Source organism: Pituophis catenifer, unplaced genomic scaffold (genome assembly GCF_029215685.1).
Source record: "Pituophis catenifer annectens isolate HBS135680 unplaced genomic scaffold, rPitCat1.0.hap2 SCAF_1, whole genome shotgun sequence".
In the NCBI taxonomy this organism is placed as follows: domain Eukaryota; kingdom Metazoa; phylum Chordata; class Lepidosauria; order Squamata; family Colubridae; genus Pituophis; species Pituophis catenifer.
In genome coordinates, this window is record NW_027256881.1 from 7,865,318 (window position 1) to 7,877,337 (window position 12,020).

The window sequence follows — 12,020 nt, forward strand, 5'->3', positions numbered from 1 at the left end:
AGACAAGAACAACTCAGAAAGCAGGATCGACTTGGGAGTAAAGCCACACCTTGGAGGTGATTGGCCCCTCCCAGAGGAAACAAAAGAGGAGCAAATGGGGAGTGGGCTTTTGCAGGAAACATTTCGTTTGTTCCGTGACTCTGAGAGACTCTGCGCCAAGTTTTGCCTTGTACTGCGTTTGGAAACTAGTTACCTGGCAGCTTTCCAAGCGAGAAAAGGTCTGTGTTGATAAATATTCCTTTGAAAAACTGTTTGGACAGGCCTTGCTGACTGCGAATGAAAGGAATTCAGAGTCGTGTAAATAAAAGAGATTTTTCCGGAACCAAGACTCTGCTTCCTGCTTTTTAAGGGAGCCTAGGTCAGAACAAATATGCAATTCTACACCAGATTCCTCCCCTGGGAGATTGATTCCACACTTATTTAATTATCTTTTTTTAAAAAAACCAAAGGAAGCTTTGAGGATATGTTTCAAAGATCCTGGAGCACCGGGGAACTACCAGGGGACAGGAAAAAAGCTGATGTGATTCCCATTTTTTTTTTTTAAAAAAAGGGGGGGGGAATACATCCAGGAAACTACAGACAGATCAGCCTGACATCAGCAGGAGACCCTATATATTATTCCAGAAAAGAGGCCATCCAGTCTCTTTTTAAAAGCCTCCAGTGATGGAGCACTGACAACTTCGGACGGGAAGTCATTCCATTGGTTAATTGTTCACACTATTAGGAAATTCCTCCTTAGTTCTAGGCTGCTTCAATCCTTGATCAGTTTCTATCCATTATTTCTCATCTTGTCTTCTGGTGCTTTGGAAAAATAGGATGATCTCTCTTCTTTGTGGCAGCCTCCCAAATATTGGAACACTGCTATCATATCTCCCCTAGTCCTTCTTTTCACTAGACTAGATATACACAATTCCTGCAACTGTTCTTCATATGTTTTAGCCTTCAGGCCCCTAATCATCTTTGTTGATCTCTTCTGTATTTGTTTCCAGACTCTTAATATCTTTTTTATAATGTGGTGATCAAAACTGGATGCAATATTCCAAGTGTGATCTTACTAAGGCTTTTTAAAGTGATACTAATTCATGTGACTTTGATTCTATCCTTCTGTTAATGCAGCCTAGGATTGCATTGTTTTTTTTGGGCTGCTGCCACAGATTGGTGGCTCATATTTAAGTGATTGTCCACTAGGACTCCAAGATCCCTCTCAGTTACTGCTATTGAGCCAGGTTTCACCTAATCTGTACCAGTACATTTGTTTTTTCTTGCCTAAGTGTAAAACTTTAGTTTTTTTTTCTACATTGAATTTAATTTTGTTAGATAGGGCTCTGTGTTCAAGTCTGTTGAGATCTATCTGGACCTTGGGCCTATTTTCCAAGTAGACGTAGTTCCATTAAGGCAGGGGTCTGCAACCTTAAATACTCTAAAGAGCCATTTGGCCCCTTTTCCCTGAGAAAATACCGGGAGCCACAAAACCTGTGGGCATGGCCAACTCGATGTCACTCACTTCCACCAGTCACATGACCCCTCCTAGCCACGCCTACCCAGCTGATCATTAGGGCAGAGAACCACTTGTTAAAAAACACCAGGAACCACAAAATCCTTTTGACATATCTCTCTCTCCCCTCCCTCCCTCTCTCTCTGTATCTTTCTATGTCTCTCTCTCTCCCCCTTTCTCTGTATTTCTCTGTCTCTGCCCTGACCGCTTCTCCAACCCCCGCCGTTGCCCTTACCTTTTCAGGTCAGGCGAGGAGTGACTGGGAGGGGAGGGCGAGGTGCAGGGTCAGCCAGTGGTGGGATCACTTGACAGGGAGCCACAGCAGAGGGCCCAAAGAGCTGCATACAGCTCCGGAGCCACAGGTTGCTGACCCCTGCATTAAGGACTACACATTGAGTGTAGTCAACCTAATTTATCAACATTACAGACTCATCTGGTGGTGATGTCTTTCCCACATTTTTCTAGCTTATCAAAAAGTAGGTTGTTATGCCTTACTGAAATCCAAATATACTATGCCCAATGCATTTCGCTGTTCTACTAGTTAAATTACTTTGTTAAAGAATGAAATAAGATACGTTTGGCATGATCTGTTTTTGACTAACCCATGTCAGCTTCTGGTTGTAACTTTGCTTGCCTTTAGGTGTTCCTGGATTTGTTGCTTGATTATCTTTTCTAGGCTCTTCCCAGGTATTGAGGTCAGGTTGATTGACCTGTAGTTTCCTGAATCTGTTCCCCCCCTTTTTTTTGAAGATGTGAACCACAAGGGCTCTATTCCATAATATAATCAATAATATAATATATAAGTGCTATAGAACACTGCACACCAAAACAACTAGACACAAGAACAGTTTTCCCCCCGAACGCCATCACTCTGCTAAACAAATAATTCCCTCAACACTGTCAAACTATTCACTAAGGCTGCATTACTATTAGTGTACTCATCATTCCTATCACCCATCTCCTCCCACTTATGACTGCATGATTGTAACTTTGTTGCTGGTATCCTTATGATTTATATTGATATTGTTTCCTAGTATGATTTGATTGCTTATTTGTACCCTATGATTATCATTAAGTGTTGTACCTTATGATTCTTGACTAATGTATCTTGTGTTTTTATGTACCTGAGACCGTAGGCACCAAAGACAAATTCCTTGTGTGTCCATTCACACTTGGCAAATAAAGAATTCTATTCTATTCTATTCTATTCTATTCTATTCTATTCTATTCTATTCTATTCCAGTTCTCTAGTAATTCCAAGTTTATCAATAAACATAACCCATTTAAATAAAAGTTCTTTTCAGGTCTTCCACAATTTTTAAGAATGGGAAGGGTCCTGAGAAAAAAAAGTTTTTTTAAAAAAAAAACTGTTCTGAGAGATTCTTCCTTACTGAGATCCTCCTCCTTGCCAAGCCTTTCTTCACAGCTCCCGCTTAGCTCCGCCCCTCCGCGTCAACCGCCAATGCGCAAGCGAAACTGCTCAAGGAATCCCAGCTCCGCTTTTCTCACCGTGGCGGCAATGTCCTCAGCTAACCCCGCCTCTTATTCCTGTGATTGGCTAGACTCAGGGTCACATAGAGGCACTCCCTTATTAAGTATTTAATTCTTGGTCCCTTTAAAATGAAACCTGTGGCAAGGGCTCGACCTTTGGTGCCCGAGACATTAAAATAAAATAAAACATTTCCGAGCCCCTATTGGTCTCGGCCACATTGTCTCTATATTCTGATTGGTTATAAACCTTCAAATCGAGGCGGGACCAACCAATCAATCTTCGGCAGCCCGCCCATTTTCTCCTTTTGCATTCCGCGGACTCAAAATCTAGGTGAGGGTTGCGTGAGGTGAGAGAGTCTCGCGGGGTCTCGTTGGCAAAAAGAACGTGGAGGGTGGGACCGAGAACGGAGAAGGACGCGTTTCATTGGCTGCAAGGCGGAGGCTCTTTTCCCCACCCCTCGCCTTTGATCCTTTTCGTACACTGAGAGCCGTCGAAGCCGAGTCCCCGCTGTGTGGGGTTGAACCGCTTCTCTGGGATTGGACGAGACGGCTCCGGCGCAGCCTTCCGAGCGATGCTTCCTATTGGTTGGAAGGGCAGAGGTGGGGAGGATGCGCGCGCGCGCCCGAAGCGCGAATGCCGCGCGCGCGCCGTCCGACTGATGGGAAAGGCGAAGAGGGGGGGGAGTTAAGCGAAGGGCGGCGGGGCGCGCGCATGCGCGTCCCCGCCGCTCTTTCGCTCTACGCTCCGCTCTGGGGCTCCCGTGAGGAGAAGGAGGTGGCGGCGACGAGGAGTCGCGGCGGCCGGTCCGGCGGCCCGAAGGGACGACGGAGGAAGACGAGGAGGCGGCCACGGCTGCCAGTGGAGGAGGCGTGGGGGGGGGCGCCGTCTGCGACTACGTGGGGCGGCGCTGTGGGCCCTGAGTGACCCCCCGCCCGCCTCTGTCCTCATCCCTCCCGCGCCCCCCTCAGGAGGGACCCAGCTGAGGCGCTTCCCCCGCGCCCGCATCCCCCGCCCTTTTCTTCCCTCCTCCATCTCCATCCTCATCCCGCCTGTGGCTTCTCCGCCGTGGGGGGGTCTGTAGACGCCACCGGTGACGAAGGCAACGCGCTGCTACTTCAACCGACCGCCTCTCCCGCGGCCCCCCCCCACCCGCTCCCCTCCCCGCCAACCCCCCTTGCGCTCGCCTCGCCTCCCCCCCCCCCACCTTCTCTCTCCAAGCACTGGGTCAGGCTGTCAGGCAAGAGCGCCCACCTAGCCAAAGGGAGACGGGTCTAGAAAAAGGCTCGGGGGGAGGGACTGGGTGAGTGGGCTGAGGAGTCTCAAGAGCGTCCCTGGGTGCTTCCTCTTTCTGCTGCTGGCTTTTCTTGTCGCCCCTTCCTCCGTCTCGTCCATCATCCCATTCCTTCCTTTCTGTCACCTGTTTGGTTTTTTTTTTTCCTTCCCCCCTTAGCGCTGTCAGTTTCTTTTCTTCTCTCTTTGCCGCCCTCCTTCGCTTTCCATTCATTCTCTCTTCCAGTTTTCATGCTACTCTTCCAACCCTTTAAACGTACAAGAGTTTCTCCTGCACTTCAAATCCTCCTCTAGATTTTTCAGAAAAATTTCAACTCCCCTTGCCTTTTTTTCCTCCTCTTATCGGTCGTCTTCACCTTTAATTCAAGACCGCAGTTTTCCTTTTCCTCCACTTCTGTTTCCCATTTTGATTATTTATTGCCTGTTTTTTACACATACTCTCACAGTAGGCTTTCACTTGGCTTTAAAAAAAAGTTTGTCTTTTCAACCATTAAGTATGCTGTTCATTGTTTAGTACAAAGTCTGTATCTATGCATTTGCTTCCCAAACTTTTTTCTTAAAGCAAGAAATTATTTCCTCTTATATTTTTGCACCCTTTAATGTTTTCTCCTTTTTAAAGTATTCTGTTTCTTGCTTTTTTACTTTGACATTTTCCATCTTTTTTTCAACTGCTTAACAGTTTTTACCTATATTTATTTCTTCTCACTTTTAAAAGGTGTTTGTCTTGTAGAATTTGGCTTCCTTTCTTGCCACTTCATTCTATTACTTTTAAATACTTTAAATCCATTCATTTCAAATCCATTTTCCTTGTTTTTCTATAGTTTCCTTCTTTTCCCTTTATGTTCTTTATTCTTTACAATATTTTTTTAAAAATCACACTTTTACCTGATTGCTTCACATTCCTTTTTGCAGTTTTGTTTTCTTGCTTGTTCTTTCACTGTTCTATTTTCTGCCACTAGCTTTTCCTTTAATCTTCTCTTTCAACTTCTTGCAACCTTATGTTCTTTATTGATGATTTAAATTGCCTTATTTAGCTTCCAAATTTTAAATCTTCAGTTTATTTCCTTTGTTCTGTTTCCCCCCTCCATTTTTAATTGTCAATCCTATTCTTCCATTCTTTCCTAATTTTCTTCCCCTTATTAATTTTGGAAACTTTCATTTCCGCTAACTTGATGTCTCTTGACCTGTTCAACTCTTTGGAAGTTGTTCATGTATTTCCAAATTTAATATAAAAGGTAGATGGATGTATATCCAGAGCAGAAAGGAGGAAAGCTTTAGAAGGCCTTCAGCATCCTACATGTTTTGACAAGATAAATGAAAAGGATGTGGGAATGGAAGGGGTGGGTTTGTCAGTACTCCTAACATTTTTTAGGGGGGTGAACTTGCATCCTTTTTCTGGAGGGGAGGGGGATTGAGTTGAAATTTCAAGACTGGCCCAGTTGAAGTGGAGGAGGTATGGCATTTTAGTACCAACTGCACCAGCCATCTTGGGGGAAGGGGGTTTATTGCATGCTCATACGCACATATACAAGCCTCCATTTTCTCAGATTGATGAAGACATAAAGGCCTGTTGAGCTCCATGTTTTTGAAGGTGGGCAACTTGTTTAGGAAAGTGTAGTAAACTTCATTTTTGTGGCCAAATGACAGCTTGACCCAGTTGTTATCCAATCAGAGGGCATCATCTTGAATGTCTCTTTGTAGTGCTACAGTCAGCGCAAAAATGATGGCGGCTTACAATGGCGGTACATCTGCAGCAGCAGCAGGTCACCACCACCATCACCACCATCACCTTCCTCACCTTCCCCCTCCTCATCTCCATCACCATCACCATTCTCAACACCACTTGCACCCGGGTTCTGCAGCCGCAGTACATCCTGTACAGCAACATAGTTCTTCAGCGGCGGCAGCTGCAGCAGCAGCAGCTGCTGCCGCCATGTTAAATCCGGGGCAGCAGCAGCCATATTTTCCATCCCCGGCACCAGGTCAAGCACCTGGACCGGCAGCAGCAGCCCCAGCTCAGGTACAAGCTGCAGCAGCTGCTGCAGTTAAAGCGCACCATCATCAGCATACTCATCATTCACAGCAACAACTGGATATTGAACCAGACAGGCCTATTGGATATGGAGCCTTTGGTGTTGTCTGGTGAGTAAAGGGAGTGAAGCTCTTGTACTCTAGTGGTTTCTAAGCCACAGTATAACACATTGTAATTCAGCCTGGAGTGCTCGAGGATTTTTCAACAAGTTCCCTTGCAGACCTGTTGTATTAAAAGGCTAGCTAAGGGATGTGATATAGAGGACTTTAGTTCAAATTTATCTTTAATATTTTAAAAACAATTTAAGGAATGCAAATTCATTACACCAAAATGACAAATTTTGTGATGTTTTGATTGGTAATTTTTACTTTGGGTTGTGCCCCAATATTGGCACCTATAAGGATTGAACTGTTTTTAATTGACCTGTATTTTTGCAAGGAGGTCCCTAAACATTTTTCCAGTTTGAAGGTTGCAATCATTCCAAAGTGGAAACTGATGTTTTTTATCCTTCCAGGAGCATGTTACCCATGTCTCTGTGCTTGGAAGTTGACTTTCCCAAACTTTTTCAGTACTATAACTTTAGCTTAATAGTTTCATCTTTTGAGTCTTAAATTTATATAGAAGTCCCACCGAATTTGGTGGCATATAGTTTATTGAAGCAAATACATTTATGGGGGGGAGGGGGGATGATGACAAATGTATAATGATGTCATTACACAAATAATATGATTTAACATACTGTGCCTATCACATATCAAGATAGTTCATAACTTAGTCACTTGCCTAATTATGTATCATGCAAGAGTTATCATTTTGAAGTCGTCATGGCATGTTATGGATATCTATGAGGGTGTTTGGAAATATATAAGATTACTGTTTACCTTGCAACATTACTTCAAGTTGAATGCTGCATGGTTATATTTTTTTCAGAACATTTTATTTTAGAAAAGTCTATGTTGCTTTATAAAATCAGGCTATATATTATTACTGCAGCTTTTACCATAGAAAAATTAGCATTCCATCCATCTATTTTTAATTATAAATAAAAAAACAGCTGAATTTATTTCTTTATTTTTTTATTTATTTAATAACTGGCTGAGGCATTGGAAACAATTTATTTTGGACTTTGGTCTTGGCAGGTGATTTGAGCCTGCATTTCCACTGCAATAGCACATAATGTATAATCTTAATTTGTGATCTCAGTACTTTATGCCTCACCCAATGGATTTTTCCATCTTGTTTTAGTTGGATATGATCCTGTCACCATGGTACAATCTGCATGCACTTTGTGAAAGGAAATTATTTATTTATTTATTTATTCATTCATTCATACATACATATATACATACCACCTTTATACAAATTTCAGGATTTAATAGTTCCCTGCTTGGTCTACGTCTCATAGTGGATATATGTTTTAAAGAAAAAAAGTTACTTATCTCACTTCCCTCACGTTTTGCTTTTATACCAAGTATTAACCAAAAAGCCATTTAGATTTTTATAAAATATGTTTGCTTTTTATCTTTTATAGGAATACATATTTATAACTTGTTTTCCTATATTGAGACATGAAGCCATATGTGCATGAATAAATGTTCATTTTTATTTAAAACAGAATCAGAAATTAGACAGCTGAAGAGCTTTTCAGTGGCCCATTAAAGTGATCCCAAAAAAACTATGCTTTTTTATTTTGTATTCTGATATCACCAGAATAACAATTCTTGATTCAGCAAAATTTGCCTTTTGTCCTTTAAGGAATGCTTTGCTTGCTTTAGCTGTCATGCTATGACAGTGCTGAACTAAAACCATTGCATATATTAATGCTGTGATTCACTGGATTAATATGTATTGTAATTGAGTGCTTTGGAACAGAGTGGTTTTGACAGCTAAAGCACAGTTGGTTTTAGATTAGATTGGTGACTGAAAATATGCAAATATATTGCTTAAACAGGTTTCATCATTTAAAAACCTTAAATATATGCCTTGCTTTACATTACAATTTGTGAATTTTCCCACATCACAAATGAAAATTTTGTTAAATGTATTTGCTATGCTGCATATAGCCTTCTGAAATTAAGAGAGAATTTTAAAATTAAAATAGATTGTCACTTTCTTCCAGGATTTATACTTACTTGATTTATTTTATGCTGCCCTCAGATCTATACATGTTTACTAAATGCTGTGAAAGTGAACTTTGGTAAATTTTATATATTTTAGTTTTCTAAGTCTTCGCTGTTTTAGTTTTTCTCTGTTGAAAAAGATGCTTGTATTATTTTTAATCCTGATGGTTTGGCTTGCTAGATAGCAATTTAAAATGATTGATATGTTATATATTCACAATAAGAATACTTTAGCAAAATGAATTTATTAGGATACAAATTCAATAGCTTTTAAAAACTTAAATACAATAATACATATAAAGCTGTTAATTTAAAATATGATTTTAAGAATTGCTACTCAGAAAATACAACATTTTTAATTATAAAAGTTTTGAGAGGTTACTAGAGAGATATCTCTGCAAACCCTATTGTGGCAAAGACAACATAAAGAGTCTTGTGGCTTTTTAAAGACTAACACATTTATTGTCACATGTGCTTTCATGCATCATGTCCACTTCATCAGATAGATCTATTTTAATGATCATTCTACCACTTTGTTTGCTCGATCTTTGGCCATCAAAATAGATAAATATAGAAAATTTTCTTTTGCTCCATATAATCCAGATTTATTATATTTATTTTGCCAAAGTCATATATAAACAAAGACTGCTCTTTTTAGTTTGAAGAATACCGTGTCTTCTCTTTAAAAAACAAACTCAGAACTTAAATGTTGAAAGAATTAGCTCTACATTTAGAGAAATGACATATTTGCAAGTAGGTTCAGGATTGTTCTTTGTGACATTTACCATTCAGTCATGTGAGACCTCAATTGCAGTCTGAGATGGTAAAACTCTGGCGAACATTTTACCACCTCCGTGAGAATTGGACTTTGTGCTCAGGATTGGTTTTATATCTCTAACAAAGATGTGCGGTGCATCTTTGAAGTAAGTAAGGGACTGAAAGCTTGTAAAATGAGTCTGAGGTTTTTGTTTTTTAAAGTGCCACAAGTTTCTTAAAATTCAACCATGGCAAGTATAATACTTTTCATTTTCACTTTATTAAGCAACTTATAAAAGTTACTTTTTCAGTATTAGAATATTTGTACAGTGGCATAAATACAGGCTAAATCTCCTTCAGAAAATAGTATGTTTCTGTGGAGTTGAATATAATTTTACTGAGATAATGTATAGGAAACTATCCTGAACTCTGTTGTGATTTTATCTGTTGTTAGTTAAATTGAATTTTAAATTAAATTAGATTGTTCAGAGAGTCACAGTTTTAAATTTTATTATTTATTGAATAGTCTTATATTTTGCTTTTCATTCAGCAGTTCAAGGCAGCATACTCAACACCAACAATCTTGCTGTTGTAGACCATAATATTATCTTCCATGAATTTAGAGTTATCAGTGATTATTAGTCATGGTGGTTATATATTGCTTCCAACGTTGGAAATCATAGGGCTATATATAAGTGTTGCTTATTAAGATCCTTTGGAAAGTATTCATAATGATGCCTGTGGACTTTCCATTATCCTTTAATGGAGCATGTAGAAAAAGAAACCTGAATTATTGAGTGCTTGTTCTGAAATATTACTTCCATGTAATGTTTATATTTGTATGACATTATTGAATAGTTTGAGATAATTACAGAATTATACACTGCTGTGATGTGAGCGCTTGCTTTTGTTTAAATGCTTATATTAAATGCTTATATTAAGGAGGCTAAAAAATTTCAAATACTAATGCTTAGTTTGTTTCAATGACCTTTGAAAAAGGTTAAAATTAGATTAAATTAAAGTAAAAATTTGAAAAAAAGATTGCTGCCATTTTTTTACATTCTCAAAAGCAATAAGAAAGATTCCCATTTTGAAGATTCCCTGGGTAAGATTAGTGTTGGCAGTCCCATTGTAGTCTTCTGTGCTGTAGTTGAGTGGCTAGTGTTAATATTGAATCTTTTGTTGCACACTGTTTTTTCAGTTCACTGATGTAGTGCATCAGTCTTAAGCTGTTACAGCATGATGTTTTGGCAGTTTTTCACATATAGTTGACCCTTGCTGGTCAACTGAGTGCATTTCCAGAGTATTCTCTTGGTTTTGCTATTACAGGCAATATTGCTTTCCTTTTGGCCGAATCTGATTGTTGGGGAAATAATGATAAACTGATTACTGTAGTTGTATACAGTATGAAAAATGTCCACTTGTTTACAGTAGTATAGATCAGTTTCACTTTGTGTGTTTCAGAATACGCTAAAACAAAAAGGCAGGTGCAGTTTTGGGGTGAGCTTCTGTCCTCATCCCAGCTTCTGCCCACCTAGCAGTTTGAAAGCATGCAAATGCAAGTAGATAAATAGGTACTACTTTGGTGGGAAGATAACAGCACTTTATGATGTCACATGACAATGAAAATGTCTTAGGACAATCTGGCTCAATGATCTTGAAATGGAGGTGAGCACCACCCCCTATAGTCGGCAATGATTACCAGAGTAAAATCCACAGGGACTCCATATTAAAAAATGGAGAACTTTCTTGGTATAAGAATAGGAATATTAATAGTAATTAAATTAAAGTCTACACCAATTTACTTGAGGTTTAATTGATTGCAAATCCTACCATGGAATCTCTTTCTTAAAATGAAGCAGGGTGATATTCATAATTCTAAAATTCTAATTTTTTTTAAAAAAACTATGTTTAATAATGTCTATTAAGAAGAACTTCAGGAATTTGGAATACATGAAATACCTGTAGTATTTGTGAAATCCTTCTAAGAAATCATTGAAGTGGAATTGTTTTCAGTATGCTATTATCTTGGTTGCTGAAGAGCCAGTTTTCTTTGGATTCTGCTGTGATTAATAAACTTTTTTATTCTCAGGAATAACAAAACAGTTAAAGTATTGTGCAACGGGGACACTACTGCTCCATATTGCTCAGCACTAAGAAACCTTGGAATATACATGTTTTCTGAAGAGTCTAATGTTCCTGATAATACTAGAGAATTGCCTTCTGACGGAGAAAGCAACTTTTTAAAAGGATTGACTATTACAGTTTGTAGCCAGGTCACAACAAGCAGAAGTTTGAGCAGATTTCTTACCCCTAAGATGCACTTTGATAATAGCACATTAAAGGCTAATTCTTTGGTAGGACTTGCTTTGATTTACTTTTAGAAACCTCATAAACTAAACTTTTCAATCATCTAGCCCAATTAGGATATTCCTTAGTTAACAATGGAAATTAGGACTGGAATTATTGTTGCTAAGCAATGTGGTCGTGGAGGGGGACATCATGTGACACTGCCACCTAGCAATGACAATTCTGGCACTCCCAGTTACCACTATTAATCAAAGCACCACAACTCATTAAGCAAAGACCTCACATGATCACCATTTGTGATTTCTTGCCAGCTTCCCCCTTGACTTTGTGGGAAGTCAGCAAAGAAAGTTGCAAATGGTATTTTTATATTTGGTCCTTGATGAATGGACCTATGCCTTTCAGACCTGAAGTACACAGTCTGGGTTTTTTCTTGACTCAAAGAACGGGTGGCAGCAGTGCCCAGGGGGGCCTTTCCATAGCATCTTGTTCCCCAGTTGTGCTGATTCCTGGGATGTGAGGCCCTGC

General features: G+C 39.7%; 1 protein-coding gene across 3 annotated transcripts in view; it reads left to right on the top strand.

The window, feature by feature from the left end:
* Positions 1–4,166: 4,166 nt before the first annotated feature.
* NLK (nemo like kinase) overlaps positions 4,167–12,020 on the top strand; it is a 107,930-nt gene continuing 100,076 nt past the window's right edge. The window contains exons 1-2 of one of the 3 annotated variants that reach the window (XM_070932050.1): positions 4,168–5,868; positions 5,979–6,419. In XM_070932050.1, coding sequence (XP_070788151.1) covers positions 5,998–6,419 — 422 coding nt within the window. In that variant the 5' untranslated portion in view covers positions 4,168–5,868; positions 5,979–5,997. Of the gene's footprint in view, positions 6,420–12,020 lie in introns of all 3 variants that reach the window. The other 2 variants (XM_070932051.1, XM_070932048.1) reach the window with 2 other exon arrangements.